The following is a 22,290-nucleotide window of genomic DNA, read 5'->3' on the forward strand; positions in this document are numbered from 1 at the left end:
AGCATCTGTGCTTCAGTTGAAACACTTACAAAAAAACCTATAGCAGTGTAGTAGCCCCTTTAGTGCACTCGCAAAAGAAAGATCTTGGATTTGAAACCGAAACGTTTAAATTTTGCCCCCGCTAGAGTTTGTCAAAGATTAGCAATCACAGACGAACATGTCGAATGCCTCAGTATAAAACAATGGATCTGAAATGCTGCAAAATGATAAGCAAATATAGTATAAAAACATAATTTTATTATTGAGCCACTTATGATCACCTTCTCGCACAATTATCTCACGATGATGAGACTGAGATGTTCCATGCAAATTGCTCCTGAGGAATTTCCTCCCACTTTCTAAACACAGCAAGCTGCTTGACATTTCCCTCTGAGGGAAACCCGACACTCGGCTTTAAATCTGCCCAACAATAACAGAAGAGCCCCTATTCAGCTTTTATCTGGCATTAGTGATTCACAGTGATGGTCCAATAACATGCCGTGGCATTTAGTGCCCCCACGGCTCAGCCATGGATGCCAATGGTGGGCTGGAGGGCCTTCGATTTGACTAGTGAGGTTAATACAAAGTGACAAGATTTTTGTCTACATTCACATGACACATTTCTTCCAAGCAGGGGTCTGTCAACACATCGACATGACAGAATGACAAAAACAAAACCAGCCAAAAATACCCCCAGTCTGGCTGCAAGCAAACCGATTGAACAGGACAAAATAATGAGACCTTCAAAAAAAGTTTAATTTAAATAAATAAATAAACAAATACACAATATAAATAAATATACATAAAATAGAAGCAGCCTTTTTACTTTTGTTTTATCGTTTTGTAATAAATGTAAAATGCTTTTTTTGTTTTGTTTTTTCATGTCAAATGCTTTTAATGCAATGCTTTTTAAAAATATTAACACTGAAGTTAATAAAATATTCATAAAAAATATATTTTTCATTTATTTTTTCTAATAAATGTAAAATATGCACACATTACATTTACAGTAGCTTTGAAAGTAAAAGGGTTGCTTTTAATGCAATGTTTTTTTAATTGTTCTTGCCCTTTCATAATAAACAATTTCAGTAATTAATTGCAATGTTTTCAATTCAATTGCATTTAAGTTCATTAAAAAAATGACAATTTAATTACGTTGTAACAGACATAGGGGACCGCAACTCAAGAAAACATGTCAAAACTATGCCTGCTACAAAAAAATGGTTTCAGATAAGGCTTCCACACATGATGAAATGTTTTAGTCTACATCTGATATTAATACAACAGTTCTGATAAAAGCACAAGCATATTGTTTATGTCACAGTGCATAAGCACAAAATCTGTGGCAAATCCAAACGATTTTTATCTCCAGGGGACACTGAACAGTTATTTCCAAAGTAATTTTCTTAACAGTAATGTCTGATTGGAATCTTTGGCTGGCAGTGCTGGCAGTTCTGGACTTAAAAGAATTATTCCCACTACAACCCACACAATGCAACCGTGAGTGATGCTATACTGAAAGCAGGTCATTTAAACTTAATGGCTTTGTTTCACAATGGTTTCTGAGCCAAAATAAAGCATTTATGATTTGAAGGAGATACTCATGGAGAAAATAATCTACAACAACATAATCCGCTCAACAAATAGCAGAACTGTAAATCTCAAGCAAAAGAATTGTCATTACCCGAATCTTTGTGGTTGAACTCTTGATTGGAGATGAGAAAGAGGAACTCCTCACAGGTGTCGTGGTCCAGCCGCGGGCTGTCCTGCATACAGAGGTCAACTATGAGAGACACTGCCTTCTGACAGATCATGTCATGCCCCTTTCCGGCAGCAGTCATGCTCCCTGACACATCCTCAGTGTTACTGGCTCCTCCAGCGGGATCTGAACACACCCCCTCTAAACGCAAGTTTCTCCTGCTGCTGATTCTTATTGTTCCTCAAGTGCGTGAGCAAGAATGTGTGTGTGTGAGAGTTTTTGTTTGTGCATTTATGTGGGTGTATCATGCAAACGTGTGTGTGTGTGTGTGTGTGTGTGTGTGTGTGTGTGTGTGTGTGTGTGTGTGTGTGTGTGTGTGTGTGTGTGTGTGTGTGTGTGTGTGTGCCGTGCTTAATGATTCACTAACGCCCCCAGGTATACAAAAGACAGCCTTATTGCATCACATTTAATCTCAAGATCCACAAATGAAATGCAACAAAATGAGTCCAGCGGTGCAGAAGGGTAGGCTGTGATTATAAAGCGCTGAGCCTCTGCCTCCTTCAGCCCCATTTTTGCTCTCCCTGCCCCCGCCCCACACCAATCCCTGTGCCCTGTAATGAATAGCCTCTCATTATGACCATTGGGCTTGTTTTTCTCAGGTCGATGTGTCCCTCAGTGCCACCTCCTCTTCTGAGTCTGTCCTCAGAGATCAAAGCCCTTTGTGCATATGTGTGAACAGAGGGAATAATGTGTGTTTCTGTACATATGTACCATTTGTGAGTCTTTAATGATGCTTCTGTTGATCAACTTTGTGGAAGATTCATTACTCCAATTTCTGTTTTATGATGACTGTAACTATATGTGGCTGTTTGTAGTTAACTGTGTTTACATATTCGCTGCCTATGTGATATATGGGGATTTTAATATGTTCAGAGCACTAAGTAAACAGCCGTATTAACTCCATGCAAATCAACTGCCAAGAGGAATCAGTGTTATGGGTGATTTTGTATCTGTAAGGAAAAACGGAGATATAAAAAGATATACACACATGCATATATAAAACAATGATATTACATGTACAGCCTAAGGAATACCTGTGCAATAATCATGCTGTCTAATCAGCATCTTGATATGCCACACCTGTGAGGTGGATGGATTATCTCGGCAAAGGAGAGGTGCTCACTAACACAGATTAAGACAGATTTGTGAACAAAGTTTGAGAGAAATAGACTTCTATATGTTAAGTATTATGTTGAGTATTAAGATATTCTTATGATGTACAATAGTTTTAATATTTACTTATTAATTTAAAAGCAAGGCACATTGAACTGCAAGAAATATAATGATATTATTTCACCTCTTTGAGTGGTACACACCAAAGAATATGCACTGTGGAATATATTTTGCTAATATATATTTTTTGATAATATATTTTTTGATATTTTGATATATTTTACTGTGCGAGTAAAACCTCGCTCCTCTGATCTCAATAGGCGCTCTAGCAACTTGTTTAGACCCTCCTTGTTAGAGCACCTGACTCTCACGCCGGAGACCTGGGTTCAAGGCTGCACAGAGTGGGGCGAGTAGGACACAGGTGGAGGGGTTACATAAGTATATACAATACGCAGTTGAGTCAAAATTCAACAAATATGTAGACTAATTATTCATGGCATAGATTCAATGAGGTACTTGAAACATTCCTCAGAGATTTTGGTCAACATTGACATGACAGCATCATGCAGTTGCTACAGATTTATCGGCTGCACATCCATGATGCAAATCTCCCGTTCAACCACATCCCAAAGGTGCTCTATTAGATTGAGATTTGGTGACTGTGGAAGCCATTTGAGTAAAGTGAACTCATTGTCATGTTCAAAAAAACAGTTTGAGATTATTTGCGCGTTGTCAAATGGCGCGTTATCCTGCTGGAAGTAGCCGTCAGAAGATGAATAAACTGTGATAATACTTAGCAACAATACTTAGGTAGGCTGTGGGGCTCATTGGACTAGGCAATGTTTTCCACTCTTTTATTTTGGTGAGCCCATGTGAATTGTAGCCTCAGTTCCCTTTCGTTGTCACTCCGAGTTACGTCGGATGACGACGAATGGGGTTTCGCTTAGAAAGCCTATCAACTTCGAGTATTACAAAACGAGCCAATGGCAAAGAAATGCCATGGGTCTGCGGAATTTGCATGGCGTAACTCCGCCCCACCTCGTGGGTATAAAAGGAGGAAGCCGGCAGCAAGCAGATATGTTTTCGCTTCGGAGCCAAGTGTATTCTTCTCTCCACAAGCCATCTCTGAATTGTCAGCTTTACAAACGAGTACCTCGAGTGTTGGTGTGACGGCGATCTACGGCGAGAGCGTGCTTCCTGCTGATCTGTTGCAGTGGTCTGCCAGTCGGTGCGTTTCTCCCCGGGTGCTTCAACACTTGAGTTTTCTCTCACTAAAAGAGCTTACACGTGGCACGTCTTTTTAAAGACGGCTCGCCCGTGCATTTCTGGTTGCAGCGGACTGGTATCGGACTCTGATGGGCACGAGCGCTGTCTAGTGTGTTTGGGCTTTGATCATGCTTGAACAGCGCTCGTGGGTGACTCATGTTCTCGCTGGGAACGTGATCATCGCGTCATATATAGGTCGAGACTCGGTGAACTCGCAAGAGTGAGAGTCCCCTCATCCACCCCCCGATCTTCGGCTGGTGGCCAGGGTGACCTGAGGGTTACGGTCTGGATCTAGGCGCCGACTATGTGTCCGTGACCCCAGCCCCCCTCTTCAATGACGGTGCCCGCTAGTGAACTGCTGATTCCCGCGAGTCTACCCTCTGGTGGCCCGCGTGTTTCAGTTGAAGCTACAGAGGAAGATGCCATGTCTGTTGCAGCATCACTAGGTGGGTTTGAGTCTTCTGGAAGTGAGGGCTCGTCACAGCTGCCACCTTCCGGTGTGCATACGGCTGTGCCTGAGTCTGATCCGGAGATGACGACCATGCTTTCCTGGGACGATGGGTTTTGGGTAAGGCCGCCGACCCTCGTCCACGGCAAACCCCAATACCTCTCTTCCCGGACGTGCATGATGAGATCTCGAAGTCCAAGAAGACCCCCTTGTCTTCTCGGGACCGCTCGCTGATCTCATCCGCCTTTCCTCCCCTCGATTGGGCCGCTGCCCATGGGTACACTGGGGTTCCCCCGGCTGAACGCTCTGTTGCGATGCTATGTGTCCTCAGAGTGCTTCTTCTCGGCGCAATCCTAAGCACCCGCCCGTGGCCTGTAGTTTTTCGTCTACGCTTGTGGCGAGATCCTATAGCGCCACGGGACTGGCAGCCGCCTCACTGCATGCCATGGTCATTCTGCTGGTCCACCTGACCCAGATGCTCATGGACCTGCACGAGGGCGGGACTGACCCAGGGCTCTTCACTGAGCTGCGCGCCGCCACTGACCTTGCTCTCTGAGCGACGAAAGTGGCCGTACGCTCCCTGGGTCAGGTGATGCTCACCAGTCTGTGGCTGAACCTGTCTGATGTGCTGGATGTCGCGCGGACCCGTCTGTCCGACATTCCCATATCCCAGGTCGGCCTCTTCGGCGGTGCGGTTGAGGGCTTGCCCAACAGCTCTCAGCCGCCCATGAGCAGAGTGAGGTTGATTCTGTCCCGACGGCCCCGCCGTCCGCTCAGATCCCTCGTCTGCCCACCGCCGAAGGCGCCCTCCCGCGGCTCCCACCCCGCCCGTTCACGGGCCGGCTCTGGGGGCCGCGGGCGGACGCCACAGCCCTCTCCAGCCCCGCCCCCCGCTACACGCCGGGTTAAGCGGTGCTCGTGAGACGGGCACCTCGGCGATGGAGCAGACTGAGGTTGATTCTGTCCCGACGGCCCGCCGTCCGCTCAGATCCCTCAGTCTGCCCACTGCCGAGGGCGCCCCCCCGCGGCTCCCACCCCGCCCGTTCACCCGGGTCGGCTCTGGAGGCCGCGGTCGGACGCCACAGTCCTCTCCAGCCCCGCACCCCGCTACACGCCGGGTTAAGCGGCGCTCTTGAGTTGGGCTCCTTAGAGATGGGACTCAGTTCTTTCCAAGAGTTGGTAGCAGGACCACTCCTTTCCCCGGGGAGGGCCGGGGAAGAATCCTTATTCTCCAAAGAGCTGATTCTCCCGTCTCTGAGCACAGAGTTCTCGGACGTCACAGAGCGCCGCCCACAAGCCGTGCTCTCCTCGTCCCCCTCTGTCCCAGAGGTGGTTGACATGGCGTGCCGTCCACGGACCGCTTCGCCGCTGTCCCCCTCTGTCGCCAGACCCCTGGCAGAGCGGGCCCCCGCGGGACGACCAGCCTGGTCCTCCCCTGGCCCCCTCTGCCAGGGCGCGGTTGCTAACTGTGCCCCCTCTCCGGGCCGCTATGCCGTCCACATCTGGGCCAGTTACTCCGCTTCGCTGCCCCTCCGGGGGGACGCCTGTGGCTCGCATGATCCCGTTGGTTCAGTTCCTGGGAGCCTGGCTAGAGCTTCCCCGTCTGTCCCACTGGATCGTGCGTACCGTCAGGCTCGGCTATGCGATTCAGTTCGCACGGTCTCCTCCCCGCTTCAGGGGAGTCCGCTCCACTTTGGTCGGTGGCAATGCCCCTATCATGAGAGCAGAGATTGCCACCCTGCTGGCGAAGGGTGCAATCGAGACTGTCCCTCCAGCCGAGATGAGGTCCGGCTTCTACAGCCCCTTCTTCATTGTCCCCAAGAAAACCGGTGGGTTACGGCCAATCCTGGACTTGCGCGTGCTGAACCGCTCCCTTCACAGGATGCCGTTCAAGATGCTCACTGCCAAACGCGTTTTCGAATGCATACGGCCCCAGGATTGGTTTGCAGCGATCGACCTGAAGGACGCCTACTTTCATGTCTCCATTCTTCCTCGACACAGACCGTTCCTCCGGTTTGCTTTCGAGGGGCAGGCATACCAGTACGCGGTTCTCCCTTTCGGGCTAGCCCTGTCTCCTCGCATCTTCACGAAGGTCGTCGAGGCGGCCCTTGTTCCCCTTCGAGAACAAGGGGTTCGCATCCTGAGTTATATCGACGACTGGCTGATCCTAGCTCACTCTCGAGATCAGGTTTGCGAACACAGGGACCAAGTGCTTCGGCACCTAGCCCGTCTGGGCCTTCGGGTCAACTGGGAGAAGAGCAAACTTTGCCCCGTGCAGAGGATCTCTTCTCTCGGTATGGACATCGACTCGGTCGCCATGTCCGCGCAGCTTACGAGCGAGCGCGCGCAGTCACTGCTGACTTGCCTAAGACAATTCGAGGGCAAGAGTGCGGTTCCACTGAAACTTTTTCAGAGGCTCCTGGGGCATATGGCATCTGCAGCCGCGGTCACGCCGCTCGGATTGCTTCATATGAGACCGCTTCAGCTTTGGCTTCGCGACCGAGTCCCGAGGTGGGCATGGCAACACGGCACGTTCCGAGTACCAGTTACTCCGACCTGCCGTCAGTTCTTCACCCCGTGGGCGAACCTCGGTTTTCTCAGGGCCGGTGTCCCCCTGGCACGAGCTTCCCGGCATGTTGTTGTCTCAACAGATGCCTCCACCACGGGCTGGGGCGCCATGTGCAATGGACATGCTGCTGCGGGCTCCTGGACAGGACCCCAGCGGCTGTGGCATGTCAATTGCCTCGAGTTGTTGGCAGTACGCCTTGCCCTGCACCGCTTCCGGGCGTTGCTCAGGGGTCAACACGTACTAGTCCGTTCAGACAATACCGCCACTGTGGCGTACATCAACCATCAAGGTGGTCTACGCTCCCGCCGTATGTCACAACTCGCTCGCCACCTCCTCCTATGGAGTCAGAAGCATCTGAGGTCGCTTCGAGCCATCTTCATTCCCGGAGCGCTGAACTGTGCAGCCGACGAGCTCTCACGGCTTCAGCCCCTCCCTGGAGAATGGCGACTCCATCCCCAGTCGGTTCAGCTGATTTGGGACCAGTTCGGGGACGCGCAGATAGATCTGTTTGCCTCTCACGACTCGACCCATTGCGCCCAGTTCTATTCCCTGACCGAGGGCACGCTCGGCACGGATGCTCTGGCGCACAGCTGGCCGCAGGGCCGCAAGTATGCGTTTCCCCCAGTGAGCCTTCTTGCGCACACTTTGCGCAAGGTCAGGGAGGACGAGGAGCAGGTCATTCTGGTTGCCCCTTACTGGCCCAACCGGACCTGGTTCCCCGAACTAGTACTAGTACGAACGAGACACGTCTATGCGTTGAAGTGGAACCTCTTCGTCAACTGGTGCTCTTCTCACCGAGAAGACCCCCGGAGATGCTCGATCAGTGTTTTGCTTTCCTTCCTTCAACAGGGGCTGGAGCGAGGGCTGTCTCCCTCCACCCTGAAGGTCTATGTTGCCGCCATTGCCGCACATCATGACCTCATCGAAGGTAAGTCGGTGGGGAAGCACGACCTGATCATCAGGTTCCTGAGAGGAGCGAGGAGACTGAATCCTCCTCGTCCTCCTCTCGTTCCCTCTTGGGACCTCTCAGTGGTTCTAACTGCCCTGAAGAGTGCTCCCTTTGAGCCCCTGCAATCAGTCGAGCTTAAGTTCCTGTCTATGAAGACAGCGCTCCTGGTTGCACTGGCCTCCATCAAGAGGGTTGGGGACCTGCACGCATTCTCCGTTGACGAAGCGTGCCTGGAATTTGGGCCGGCTTACTCTCACGTGATCCTGAGACCCCGGCCTGGATATGTGCCCAAGGTTCCTACCACTCCCTTTCGGGACCAGGTGGTGAACCTGCAAGCGCTGCCCTCGGAGGAGGCAGACCCAGCCTTGACACTGCTCTGTCCAGTACGCGCTCTCCGCGCCTATGTAGACAGAACGCAGTGTTTCAGGACCTCAGACCAGCTCTTTGTCTATTATGGTGGGAAGCTGAAGGGAAAGGCTCTCTCCAAGCAAAGGTTGTCTCACTGGATAGTGGACACCATTGCTTTGGCTTACCAGCAGCAAGGTCGACCGTGCCCCCTTGGTGTGACTGCCCACTCCACCCGGAGTGTGGCGTCCTCTTGGGCTCTAGCGCATGGCGCCTCGCTAACAGACATCTGCAGAGCTGCAGGCTGGGCGACACCTAACACATTCGCCAGATTCTATAATCTCCGAGTGGAGCCTGTGTCCTCTCGTGTACTCGCTTCAACCAGCTAGTACCGGACCCGCTCAGGTGTCTTCGCTTGCTCGCCATTCCACTCCACGGACTGGATACGTGCGATATTTTCCTCAGGTGAGCTTCTCCGAAAGCCCTGAGCTCCTCCAGCACTCCTGACGTCGGCGCCAGTGTCTATTGCCTGTGCGTCGGCTAGGTGCCTCCCGTGTGCATGGTCCCTCCTCTGAGCGACCCCCACATGTGTATTTCCACTGTAAGCCTCTCTGAGCGTGTGTCTTTCCCTTGGCAAGCCACCTTGCCACCCCTGGGGTTGAAATATTCCACCTGCGGCTGGACACCCCAGTGTTTTCCATATGCTTCCTTCGGGTCATATGTGTATTCTCTAAGTCCCCCCCCTCCGGGCTGGCATTAATTGCATACTTCCCCTAAGCTTGGGATATGCTTCCCAGTGTACCTTGGTATTCCTGTGTTATATGGAGTCCTTTGTCCAGGCTGACAGGGATCTCGATTTACGCAGGGCACTGGAAGACAGCTGAGAAGGTGGCGTGATTAGACTGGTAACCCCATTCGTCGTCATCCGACGTAACTCGGAGTGACAACGAAAGGGAACGTCTACGGTTACGTATGTAACCCTCGTTCCCTGAGTAGGGAACGGAGACGTTACGTCTGCCTGCCACTTTCCGCTGTACCGCGGGGATCGCCTGAGCTCAGTCTTGGCTCCTCAGCGAAGAAACATATCTGCTTGCTGCCGGCTTCCTCCTTTTATACCCACGAGGTGGGGCGGAGTTACGCCATGCAAATTCCGCAGACCCATGGCATTTCTTTGCCATTGGCTCGTTTTGTAATACTCGAAGTTGATAGGCTTTCTAAGCGAAACCCCATTCGTCGTCATCCGACGTAACGTCTCCGTTCCCTACTCAGGGAACGAGGGTTACATACGTAACCGTAGACGTTTCCTGTTCTTAGCAGGAATGGCACCCGGTGAGATTTTCTGCTGCTGTAGCCCATCTGCTTCAAGGTTTGACGTGTTGTGCGTTTAGAGATGCTCTTCTGCAGACCTCGGTTGTAACGAGTGGTTATTTGAGTTACTGTTGCCTTTCTATCAGCTCAACCCAGTCTGGCTATTCTACTCCTTTGGTATCAACAACATTTTCGCCCGCAGAACTGTTGCTTGCTGGATATCTTCTCTTTTTCGGGGCATTCTCTGTAAACCATATAAGATAGTTGTGCGTGAAAATCCCAGTAGATCAGCAGTTTCTGAAATACTCAGACCAGCCCGTCTGGCACCAACAATCATGCCACGTTCAAAGTCACTATAAAGTCACCCCCCCATTCTGATGCAATCTAAACTTCAGCAGATCCTCTTATCCATGTCTACATGCCTAAATACATTCAGTTGCTGCCATGTGATTGGCTGATTAGATATTTGAGTTAACGACCAGTTAACCAGGTTTCCCTAATAAAGTGGCCAGTGTGTATGTATGTATAGCAAAAATAAATTAAGGTAATTTTATTGTGACCTTCACATAGCAAAAACAAAAAGAGTTCATTTGTTAAGAGTGGTTTGATGTATTTAATGAAAATGAACCCCTAAGACATAACTAACTGAATCAAAATCACCATTTTATGTGTTCCACTGAACACAGGGTTAAGAAGGTGCTCACATAAACTTTTTCTTCTTCTTCTAATTTCTGCATCATTAGATTGTTATTTCTTTTGGCTGCACTGATCTGATTGTGAAAAGCGAGAGATGACAGGCGTTAGAGACTCTGCCACAAAGGAATGGCTGAGGTGACACTTCGGTTATTCATGCTCCTTCATTTTTACTAATTTCCTTCAGCAACTCAAATCACTCTATTGATGCAATCTCAGCCTCTTGCCTACAGTTTAAACAGACGTGAACAACACTTTTTTATTGGGATTTAGACAATACAGCTTTAGATCACAGTCCTATTTCAGCTTAATAACCAGTGGCTAATCAAAAACTTAGTATAGGGCGGCCAGGGCGAAGCAGACGAGTCCATCGGGTGGCCAGGGCAAAGCAGAACGAGTCCATCGGGCGGCCAGGGCAAAGCAGACGAGTCCATCGGGCGGCCAGGCCGATGGTAAAGACCCCTCGGGCGGCCAGGGCGGTGAAGACCCCTCGGGCGGCCAGGGCGGTGAAGACCCCTCGGGCGGCCAGGGCGGTGAAGACCCCTCGGGCGGCCAGGGCGGTGAAGACCCCTCGGGCGGCCAGGGCGGTGAAGACCCCTCGGGCGGCCAGGGCGGTGAAGACCCCTCGGGCGGCCAGGGCGGTGAAGACCCCTCGGGCGTCCAGGGCGGTGAAGACCCCTCGGGCGTCCAGGGCGGTGAAGACCCCTCGGGCGTCCAGGGCGGTGAAGACCCCTCGGGCGGCCAGGGCGGTGAAGACCCCTCGGGCGGCCAGGGCGGTGAAGACCCCTCGGGCGGCCAGGGCGGTGAAGACCCCTCGGGCGGCCAGGGCGGTGAAGACCCCTCGGGCGGCCAGGGCGGAGACGACGGCTCAGGAGCAGACACCGGCTCAGGAGCAGACACTGGCTCAGGAGCAGACACCGGCTCAGGAGCAGACACCGGCTCAGGAGCAGACACCGGCTCAGGAGCAGACACCGGCTCAGGAGCAGACACCGGCTCAGGAGCAGACACCGGCTCAGGAGCAGACACCGGCACTGGCTCCGGCTCTGGAGCAGACACCGGCACTGGCTCCGGCTCTGGAGCAGACACCGGCACTGGCTCCGGCTCTGGAGCAGACACCGGCACTGGCTCCGGCTCTGGAGCAGACACCGGCACTGGCTCCGGCTCTGGAGCAGACACCGGCACTGGCTCCGGCTCTGGAGCAGACACCGGCACTGGCTCCGGCTCTGGAGCAGACACCGGCACTGGCTCCGGCTCTGGAGCAGACACCGGCACTGGCTCCGGCTCCGGCTCTGGAGCAGACACTGGCACTCGCTCCAGCTCAGGAACAGGCTCTGGCTCAGGAACAGCCACCAGAACAGCAACGGCCACTAGGACAGACACAAACACAGAAACAAACATTGGCTCCGGCTCAGGAACAGCAGACACTGGCTCCGGCTCAGGAACAGCAGACACTGGCTCCGGCTCAGGAACAGCAGACACTGGCTCCGGCTCAGGAACAGCAGACACTGGCTCCGGCTCAGGAACAGCAGACACTGGCTCAGGCTCAGGAACAGCAGACACTGGCTCAGGCTCAGGAACAGCAGACACTGGCTCCGGCTCAGGAACAGCAGACACTGGCTCCGGCTCAGGAACAGCAGACACTGGCTCCGGCTCAGGAACAGCAGACACTGGCTCCGGCTCAGGAACAGCAGACACTGGCTCCGGCTCAGGAACAGAAGACACTGGCTCTGTCTCCGGCTCTGGAACAGCGGAAACTAGCTCTGCCTCCGGTTCTGGAACAGCAGAGACTGGCATCTCCAAGATCCGAGCCAGACGCTCCAGATAGTCCGTCACAACCTTGGCGGCCACGCCAAAGGGGATCGCTGGCTCTGTCCCAGACGGAACGTGATCAGTCTCTCGCTGGACCGACGTGGCGTGAACAGTCTCTCGCTGTGCAGACGGGCGTTTCCTCCTCCTTTTCCGTCCGTGACGGCGAGAAGTAGGCTCTAAGCTGTCCCTCACTGGCCCAGGATCGAAGGGGGGCCAGGATGGAGAGTGGTGTTGAGCCTCTTCTCGACCCTCTCCTCCTCCTCTACGACATCCACGGGTCCCTGAGAACCCGGCCAGACGCTCCGACTCCTCCCTTTGACGAACCATAAAAGCGAGGGCCTGAAAAATATTCATTCTGCCGGATGCGTTAGAGGACGGAGTCATTCCGTCATGGAAGATAGTGGAAAACTGGGTCGATCCAAATGTAGCGATTGTGTAGTCTGGACAAACCACGTCATCGTCGTCCATGCAAGCGTCATCATCCATGCTGCTGAGTCCTCAAATGGTCGGATCGTTCTGTCACGTTACAGTTACAAAAAGTGGAGAGGAGGACTCAAGTGCAGCAACGGATGATTTATTAACAAAAGAAAACAAAACACAAAGCAAAAACCCACAAGGGGGAAAACACAATAAAGGAGACATTAAACTGAACTGAACTGAACTTGAAGAACAAACACTGACTCTGAACACGAAGACCATCACACGGAAACTGGGAAAACATATGACAACGATCCGACAAAGACTGCAAACAAGAGGAGACTTAAAAAGGGAACAAATCAAGAGGGAACAGGTGGAAGAACTCAAACACTAATCAGGTAACAAGGGGGAGGGCTCAAACAATAACGAGAGCACATGGCCCAACATAACAAAGACACCCAAGTGCAATACAAGACAGGACAGACAGTTGACAATTTTTGGGTGAACTATCCTTTTAACTTTCAGATTTTTATGATTTTGCCATAACTTGATTACACCTAGAGCTAAAAAAAAATAACAACAACAAAAAAAAACTACTCATTCCATATGAACCTGGGGTTTATTGCAAAGCTGCTAGAACCTGCTTTTTTAAAAATCGAGACTCAGACACAAACCATAATCTCAATATTGATTCAACATCTTAGGACTGAGCATTTTATCTGGAAAGAAACATTGAGACATTAAGACACTGTTCTCTCAGTCAGCTACAGACAAGCTGAACAAGATTTCAACCATCTCGATGGGGAATGTAATCAAGTTTTGTAAACAATTCATAAAAAGTGCATATTACTTGTGGAGTAACTTAAAAAAAAATGAACAGATCAATATGGGTTTCTCACTATGTTCAATGTAAAAATCCAACTCTTTCTCTCGTCATGATCCCCTTTTGCATGTTTTAAGGGATAGTTCACCTAAAAATTAAAATTGTGCCATCATTTACTCACCCTCATGGCATTCAAAACGCATACAATTTCAAGTTTATCTGTAGATCACACAAAAATAATTTTAAATAGAATCTGAATGTCAATAGCATCAAACTTAATTTGTTCTCAAGTGCCTCGGAAACAAATGTCATGACATTCAAGTGGTCTATTCTTGCTAAATACCTGGACAATGGAAATATTTATATACTACTTGTAAAAATGACCCGTTTCAATTATTACATCAAAAAGCGCCCCCAAATTCTGTCATATTATTGTCCTTTTTTTTTACCCAGAAAATACCCCAAATAGATTTTTAGTTGAGATAACTAAAGTAGATTCCAAGAGTTTGGAATTCGTCCATGTAGAAATCAGCAGTGATGAGTCTCTGAAGTGACACAGCCATACCTGCAGGTGCAAACCTTCTCTGTCTGGCTGTCGCATGGAATAAGAGCCTGCTTATTAAAATCATGCTAATCAAGGGCTCTGTAATGGCACAGATAAGACATATTTATTTATAAAAATACAGAATGTATTTTATTAAAATGGAGGAATATAATATCTAGTAGTCAATTTGTGGCCCTGTGAATCCATTTAAAAATGGAAAATAAGACATACATAAAATATAACCCTGACTTTCAGCAAATAACCCAATCCCATAGGAAGTGCATCCAATCTTAAACAAAGCTTACAGGGATCCACACAGTAACCTATTGGATTTCCTATTGTTTTCTCCATCAGCCTAGTAAACCTTAGAGGAAGTAAAGGACACGAGGGCTGTGGTACTCGTGATCATCTTCTACATATATCAAAACATCACATTTCCAACACAACATACTTCCATTACTTTTGTACAAGGACATTTCTTGATCACATAAAACATGAGCCTTCATCTCGACTACATGCTGAATCCTGTAATCAAAACATCATGCCTGCATGCTAATTAATCTCCCTTAATAGGCACCTCTTGGAGGATAGAACATATTTCCAATATAGTGTGTCATTTCCAGCTGTGTCTGAAATTAAGCTTTATTTAAATTAAACATTACACTTAAGTGAATGGTTTAATGTGGAAGTGATTTAAGAAGGTACACTTTTAAGAACACAAGTTCAACTCAAGAGCATGTTAGCACAAAACTGGTTTCATCACTACTATGCAGTAGTTGGTCTTGATCAGTAGTTTTAAACTGGTTTTGCTTCACAACTCAGATGTTACATCAAATGACAACCCAACACTTGTGTATCATAAATAGTAAACAAAATGAAATTATGTATTATTTATTAGTATATAAATATAATTCAGATTATTATAATAGTAATATTTAAAATAAAAACATATTTAAAATACGTATTTATGTAATTATATTGTTCTAATTATAAACTGAATATGAAACCTGAAGGTTGCATTAATGGATGACACATTTAAAGTAATAGAAAAAGTTCATATGCAAACACACATATGGGTGCAATAAATCTTTTAACAAGTAGCGTGAAACTAAATCGAAGTAACATTTGCACATATATGTATATATATATATATATATATATATACACTATAACATAATGTAAATCAGAGCTGCATGTGAGCAACGGATACAACTGGTTATTTCCTTTCCCTGCACAGTGCTTTCATTTCAGTCTGAAATGAAACAGGTTGAACACAATCAACCTTTTTGATAAGAGCAAAATGAAAGAGAGCAACATAAATCCAAGGCTAACTTTGATTTAATCCGACAGGAGATCACAGAGATGGGAATGCAAATGATGCGCTGCTCTTTAAGAGAGGACACACTGAACATTACCCTCAAAATCTGAGGCTAATATTGAGGACACACTGCTCACCTGTTGGGTCCATTTTCGACCAGCCAATCGCTTTGAAGTTTATATTTAAATGAATTCATTTTACAGACAAAGTCGAGTTTGTTAAAAGCCTTCTCTTCTATCACTTTAAAATAAGTCTTCAATGAATACAATTTTTCTGTAAACAGATTAAAAGTAAATCACAATGGAATGATCTCAATTTCCTTGATTTTGGCATTGTTTGTATTGTTGTCTGCAGGCTAATATCAAATATTTAGCTGCTTTTGCTCTTTGTTTCAGTGTAATTGCCCTGATTTGTTCATATAACGATGCAAAGATCAACTAGTAGTTACCCTCACCATCCATATTTACTTTGTTATTAATGTCCTGTCGCATCGTTGCTTCACCTGAGGCGATGAGAGATACACCGAGAGAGCCTGTCAAAACTCCTTTACCTTTCTGACTCAAACATGGCTTGGCATGGCATCTCCTGCAAGCCGAACTGAGGATGTGGAATTAATTCAAGGCTGTGTGTCATTTCCATCTCAGATGGTAGTTTATACTTCACGCTGCCTCTGTTTGTTCAGGTGACTCATATCATTGATTTCAGAACTGGCAAGGGATTTAGGATTAAATAACATCTTACTTTTTATATTTTAAATAATTGTATTGATTTATTTTAAATAAATGTATCGATTCTTTTTTCTTTTTTAGATATTTTAAATAAATGTATTGATTTCGTTTTGAATAAGTGTATAAGTATACTGTATGTGTAATAAATAAATGTATCGATTCATTTTGAATAAGTATCAGTTAATTTTTAATAGCAATTCATTTTGAATAAATGTAGCGATTCATTTTAAATAAGTAACGATTCATTTTAATACATGTAGCGATTCATTTTTAACAAATGTGGCGATTCATATTGAATATTTATCAAGTAATTTTTTACATATGTAGCGATTCATTTTTAACAAATGTAGCTATTCATATTGAAAAAGTATCGATTCATTTGAATAAATGTAGCGATTTGTTTTGAATAAGTATCGATTTGTTTTTAATATATGAACAATTTATTTTAATAGCGATTTGTTTTGAATGTAGCAATTCACGTTGAATAAATGTATCGATTCATTTTGTGCATAAGTGTAATGAATAAATAAATTCATTTTGTATATAGCGATTCGTTTTGAATAAATGTCACGATTCATTTTGAATTTAGCAATTCATTTTGAATAAATGTAGCGATTCAATTTTATCAAATGTAGCAATTCATTTTAACAAATGTAGCAATTCATTTTAACAAATGTAGCGATTCATTTTAACAAATGTGGCGATTCATTTTAACAAATGTAGCGATTTGTTTTGAATATATTTTTAAATTAATTTTAACGAATGTAGCGATTAATTTTAACAAATGTAGCGATTAATTTTAACAAATGTAGCGATTCATTTTAATAAATGTAGCGATTCATTTTGAATAAATGTAGCTATTTGTTTTGAATGAATGAAATTTATTGATTATTTTTGAATAAATGTAATGAATAAATGTATCGATTCATTTTAAATAAGTATCAATTTATTTTTAATAATTGTATCCTTAATCCTTAAAATATTCAAAACTTGTTAATCTGGCTTTTGTTGCTGAAATATGTTTTCATGTCCATACAAACATAAACAAGTTCTAAAACTTTAAAACTAAAAATGTTCTCCCAAGTGGCCTGCCTAATTTGGCCCATGACTAATTGCACCAATTCACCCTGGTAACTAAAAGCCTAAGACGAACAGGGAAATGATGGGGTACTGTGCGGTCAGCCAGCGAGAAGCGTCTGAGTATGACTGCACCACAGTAGACAGGAGAGTGCAAAGTTCTTAACAAGAGTGACAAAGACTTTACAGTGACCCAGGAGCAGCTGACCCTTTCTCAAATACCACAAGTAATGATTGAAAGAAAGTCTGTGCAGCTGCTCTCAGATCAGTGTACTAAATAAAGGTATTACTGAGCTCCGTTTTGCAGCTTTCTCTCCAGCTGTGCTGTGTCTAATAGCAGTCGCTCAATGTTTGAAATCAGCCAGGTGGAATGAAGTGATGTTTGGCTGTGATGCAGGGGTGGGAGATTTATTTCTGTGTGGATAAATACAACTTTCAACACGATCTCCTAGCCCACCAGAGCGGCTTGATTTAATTTCAAAATGGTATGGTGTCGAACTACTGCCAACTGAAAGTCACCATGAAATCAAAATGGGCAATTCTCTTTTTTTAATATTTTTTCATTATAAATTATATATCCATGCACATTTTTTTTAAAATTCAGTGCCCTCGTAATTTTTAATCAAAATAACTTCAAGTCTTGCCCTACACTTTTTCTTGTTAGAGAAATTGTATCACTCGGATATATATATATATATAATCACAATAGGAAAAACACTTTTTCATGCCGACTTTAAAGTTTTCTGAAATAACTTTTAACATATCCATATGTACAATTATCTGTATATCTTAGGAGCACAATTCTTCCACTTTTGATAAATGTCTTCTAAACTGAGACAATACTCACATTGAATTTAATTTACATTAGATCCTTAAGATTGGCTGATGCATTCTACAAACGTTAAACAACTAAAACAACTTGGGAGGAAATCTTCTAAATTAATGCATGCAAGGCATGCAGACAAAAGTTCTAGATGCTGCCATTTACCACATTTGCACAACCAAAACACTTGGATGACATCTAGCAAAAGGTCACACAACTAACTGCAGTCACAGAAATAGACTGAGAAGCCGAGAGATAACCCCCAGATACAGTTTCCCAGCAGCCGGAGCAAAGAAAGAGCAGAAACCGAGGGAAATGTCAGAGGAAAGAGGTCATGCAGAAAACTGAACCTACCTGTGCCAATTAAATTCACTAACAGCTTTCAAAAATAACTCACGTTCATATTTAAACTTGGGATGCACCGATATGAACATTTGGCCGATACCGATAACCGATAATTCTTTATATTTGAACGCCGATAACTGATATATTAGCCCATAAATCTAAATCCAAATTTTTACACCATTTTTGAGAGCCTGATTTCAAAAACAAAAGTCTCACCATTAAAAGCCATGTCCTAAGCACAGAATGATAATGTTCTCATTATAATTTTATGTAGCCTATATAACAGACTTGCCCTGCGCATGATCTACTTGATGTACACACCTTTTTTGAATGATTCCAATCATAATTCAAGCAATTCAAAAACATAATGGAGGACAGTACGCATCTGAAGGAAATGATCCATTATTTATTGGCCTTAATATATCGGTTCAAAAATAAAAACAAATATAACAGAAGGTAACTATGTGTTCCCTTTCAGTCGATAAAGTCAGACGTAGTTGACGGTCGACTGAATTGGGATCTCGCTAGAGAGCATATCCTCTTCGAGTACTATTGAACGAGCCAATGTAATTGGCGTGCGTGATTCGCATCACACACTCAGTCCCCGCGGCGCGGGTATAAATACGGAAGTGGATGCACGTACTAGTTGCCTTTCGCTTCGGAGCCGATCGTTTGATGTCTCTGAGAGTGCTGTTGTCTACAACGAGCGAGTGTATCGGTGTTCTTCAGGAAGACTCTCCCAGTGCTGGTGTTCTACAGCGCGAGTGCAGCGGTGATCGCGAGCTTTGAGCTCTCAACTGCTGTTTTAACAGCAACAAATTTCTAAATGTTTGTGTGTGTTGATGGCTGGTTAGAGGGCGGAAAAGTGAGTGCTTCACTGTTTCAGTTCTCTGTTCAGTGTTGCCGCGGTCATTCCCCTGTGTGCTCCGGCACTGGTGACGGTCCTATTTTCTGAAAGAGCAACACGGGTGCGTTTGCGTCTTTTTCAAGATGTCATTCCGTTTCTGGGTGCGGTCGTTCCCTGTCTCTCTCTGATGGTCACAACTGTTGTGTCACGTGTTTGGGCTTACAGCACGCTGAGACAGCTTTTGTGGACAGCTCATGTTTTCACTGTGGGAACATGACTGTCGCAGTGTTGAGGGCGAGACTCGCCTTCGTTCGCGGAGAGCGAGTCCCCATTACCATGCCCCACCCTCGGGTGCTGTGTGGGATGGGTGACCGGAGGATAGTGTTGGATGTCCCGCCCGGTAACTATTCCCTGTGGGCTCCTCACTCCTCCCTTCCACTGCAACCACTGGAGCCTCCTGTGTTGTCTGCTGGTCCATCTGTAATGGGTGGGCCAGCGGTTTCACTCGGGGCTCCCCTGGAGGACAGGACGCCGATTGCAGCATCGGAGGGTGAGCTGACTTCTAGAGATGATGACTCGGCTGCATTGTCTCCCTCCGGTAGTTCAATGTTGCCCGAGCCGGATCCAGAATTATCAGCTATGCTGAAACGGGCCGCCGAGGCTGCTGGGCTCGAGTGGAACCTCCACCGTGTCCCGTTCAGTCTCGGTTGGAATCTGGAGTTTGGTATCTTGGGGCGGGCCGCGCTGGTTCTCAGCTCGCCGCCCCAGTGCCTTTCTTTCCCGAAATGCATGGAGAGCTTATCAGGTGGTGAACAGCATCTTTCTCTGCCAGAAACTGCCTGAATAGCTTTTAGGAACGGTGAAGGGTTGCGAGGTGTCCCTCCATTGGAGCGGTCTGTCGACACATGTGCACCTGTGTCCGGCGGCTGCTGCCTTTTGGGGGGATCCTCGTCTCCCCCTAAGGCCTGTGAGTTTTCGTCCGTTCCGACGGGCAGAGCTTACAAAGCCTGTGGGCAAGCCGCTTCCTCTTGCGTGCCATGGCGTTGCTGGAGGCTAGGGCACCCATGGCATGCACGAGGGTAATCCAGACCGTGCGCTCATAGGTGAGCACCGCACTGCATCCGACCTCACCCTCCGGGGCATGAGTGTCGTAGCGTGTGTGATCGGTCTGGCGATGTCCACCTAGGTGTTCCAGTAGCGCCTTCGTTGGCTCAGCCTGGTTGGTATGGCGGATGCGGACAAGGTTCGGTTCCTGGTCTCCCCAATTTCCAAGGTTGGGCTGGTCGGTGACGCGGTGGAGAACTGCATCCAACAGTTCTCTGCCGCTCAAGCGCAGACGGAGGTCATCCGGCACATCCTGCCCCGGTGGCCAGCTGCTGCCTCCAAGAACCCGCCGCCGGTGGCAGCTCCTCCGCCTGCTCGTCGCCGTGGGCGTTCCCCGGCCGCCGCTCCTGCTGGCCCTCCGCAGCAGCCTCCACCCAGGCCTCAGCATGGAGCCGGCCGCAGTAGAGACGCCCAGCCCGCTCCAGGCGCTGCCAAGCCAGGTGGCAAGCGACAGCGAAAGCATTCCGGAGTGGGCCGCCCAGGAATGGATGAGATGCTCTTGGAGTGGCACGATCACTCCCTCCCCCCGGGTGAGGGCCGGGTGGAGCCTTTGTTTGTGTGTGTGTCTGTTCCGCCGCTGGCTCCCTAAAAAAAAAAAAAAAAAAAAACCGGAGCAAGCGGTACCCACACTTCAAAGAGAGAGTAATTTCATCTGTTCCTGGGTCCCAAGAGGGCCAGTCTGGCGGGTGTGACCCTGTATAGCCTTACACCCCTCAGCTCCCCCTTGGTCGCCAGCAGGCAGCTTGGTGCGTTCGAGGACCCGGACATCCGCCTTCTCACGCGCCCCCTGCCGCTTGTGGAGACAGGTAAGTGTTGTACAGCACACTAACACCACTCTCTCTACTTTGCTGCCCCACCTCAGGCTCGGCTACCACGCTCAAGTCAGTGATAGTCATCACATTAGGTGTTGAGCAGACGTGCTCTTGAAAATTCAGTGATATTCATCACACCGAGTGTTGAGCAGTGCTCCTGACTTGTGCATGCTTATCTTATCCTGCTGGCGAAGGATTTGATATAGCCGCTCCTCCAGCCGGTACGAAGGCCATTTGTAAACTCGTTCTTCGTGCTACTAGGTGGTGGGTCGTGACCATCTTGGCCCAAGATTGGTCTGCAGCTCCGACCTGAAAGACATGTGCTTAAAAACAGATCTCTACCTTCCGCACCGCAGGCCATCCTGTGGGTGGCGTGTAAGGGTGGAGTATCAGTACATTGTCCTTCCCTTCGAGTGCTCCAGAGCCCGTTGGGTCTTCAGGTCAACTGGAAGAGAGTAATCTCGCCCACGGGCTGAGTATCTCTTTTTCAGTTTTGGAGATGGACTCGGTCTAACACGTCTCTCCAATGAGAATGTGTTCAGCTGGTGTTTGAAGTGAGAAAGGGTCCCACTGAAAGAACTTTCAGAGGCTCCTGGGGTATATGGTAGTTGCAGCCATTTGCTTCCTCCATATGTGACCGCTTCAGCGCTAGCTTCATGATCGAGTCCCGAGGTGACCAGCTCACCCTGTGTGACTATAGTTCATCGCGGTCTGCTGCCAAACCCTCTTCAAAAGTGGGGCCATGTACAAAGGGCGTGTTTTAACGGGGGCCTGGGTGACCCTCGACTACACGGGCATTCGTGCCTCGAGTTGTTAGACATTGCGACCGTTGCGCAAGCTTCCCTTACATGTCACAACTCACCCGTCACCTCCTCCTTGGAGTCAGAAGCTTCTGAGGACGCTTTGTTCCACTCTTCCCGCTCTACTCAACCGTGCCGCCATCGAGCCTCACGACAGTTATAGCCAGGGCAAGTGGAGACTCCATCCCCTGGGTCCAGCTGGGTCATGACCATTCAGGGGCCGCTCAGTTGCCCCTCCGGTTTCGTCTTCCTGCCAGTGTTTGTACAAACTGAGCGGACTACCCTTGGACAAACACTGTCTCTCAGCTGCCCCAGGGGCCCGCAGAAATGCGTTTAACCCCAGTGAGCCTTCTAAAAGTGACTGCGACTCATGGTCGCCTTGCGCCTGCTCAAGTCAGTGAATTCATCACACTT

General features: G+C 47.8%; 1 protein-coding gene across 2 annotated transcripts in view; it reads right to left on the minus strand.

Annotated features, from left to right (window-relative positions):
• The window catches only part of syt6a (synaptotagmin VIa), a 126,167-nt gene that overhangs the window by 98,118 nt on the left and 5,759 nt on the right, over positions 1–22,290 (minus strand). The window contains exon 2 of one of the 2 annotated variants that reach the window (XM_077217915.1): positions 1,664–1,745. In XM_077217915.1, the coding sequence (XP_077074030.1) occupies positions 1,664–1,745 (82 nt within the window). Of the gene's footprint in view, positions 1–1,663; positions 1,914–22,290 lie in introns of those variants that run through there. The other variant, XM_077217914.1, reaches the window with a different exon arrangement.

Source organism: Siphateles boraxobius, unplaced genomic scaffold (genome assembly GCF_051911475.1).
Source record: "Siphateles boraxobius isolate OS27281-9 unplaced genomic scaffold, OSU_SipBor_1 77, whole genome shotgun sequence".
NCBI lineage: Eukaryota > Metazoa > Chordata > Actinopteri > Cypriniformes > Leuciscidae > Siphateles > Siphateles boraxobius.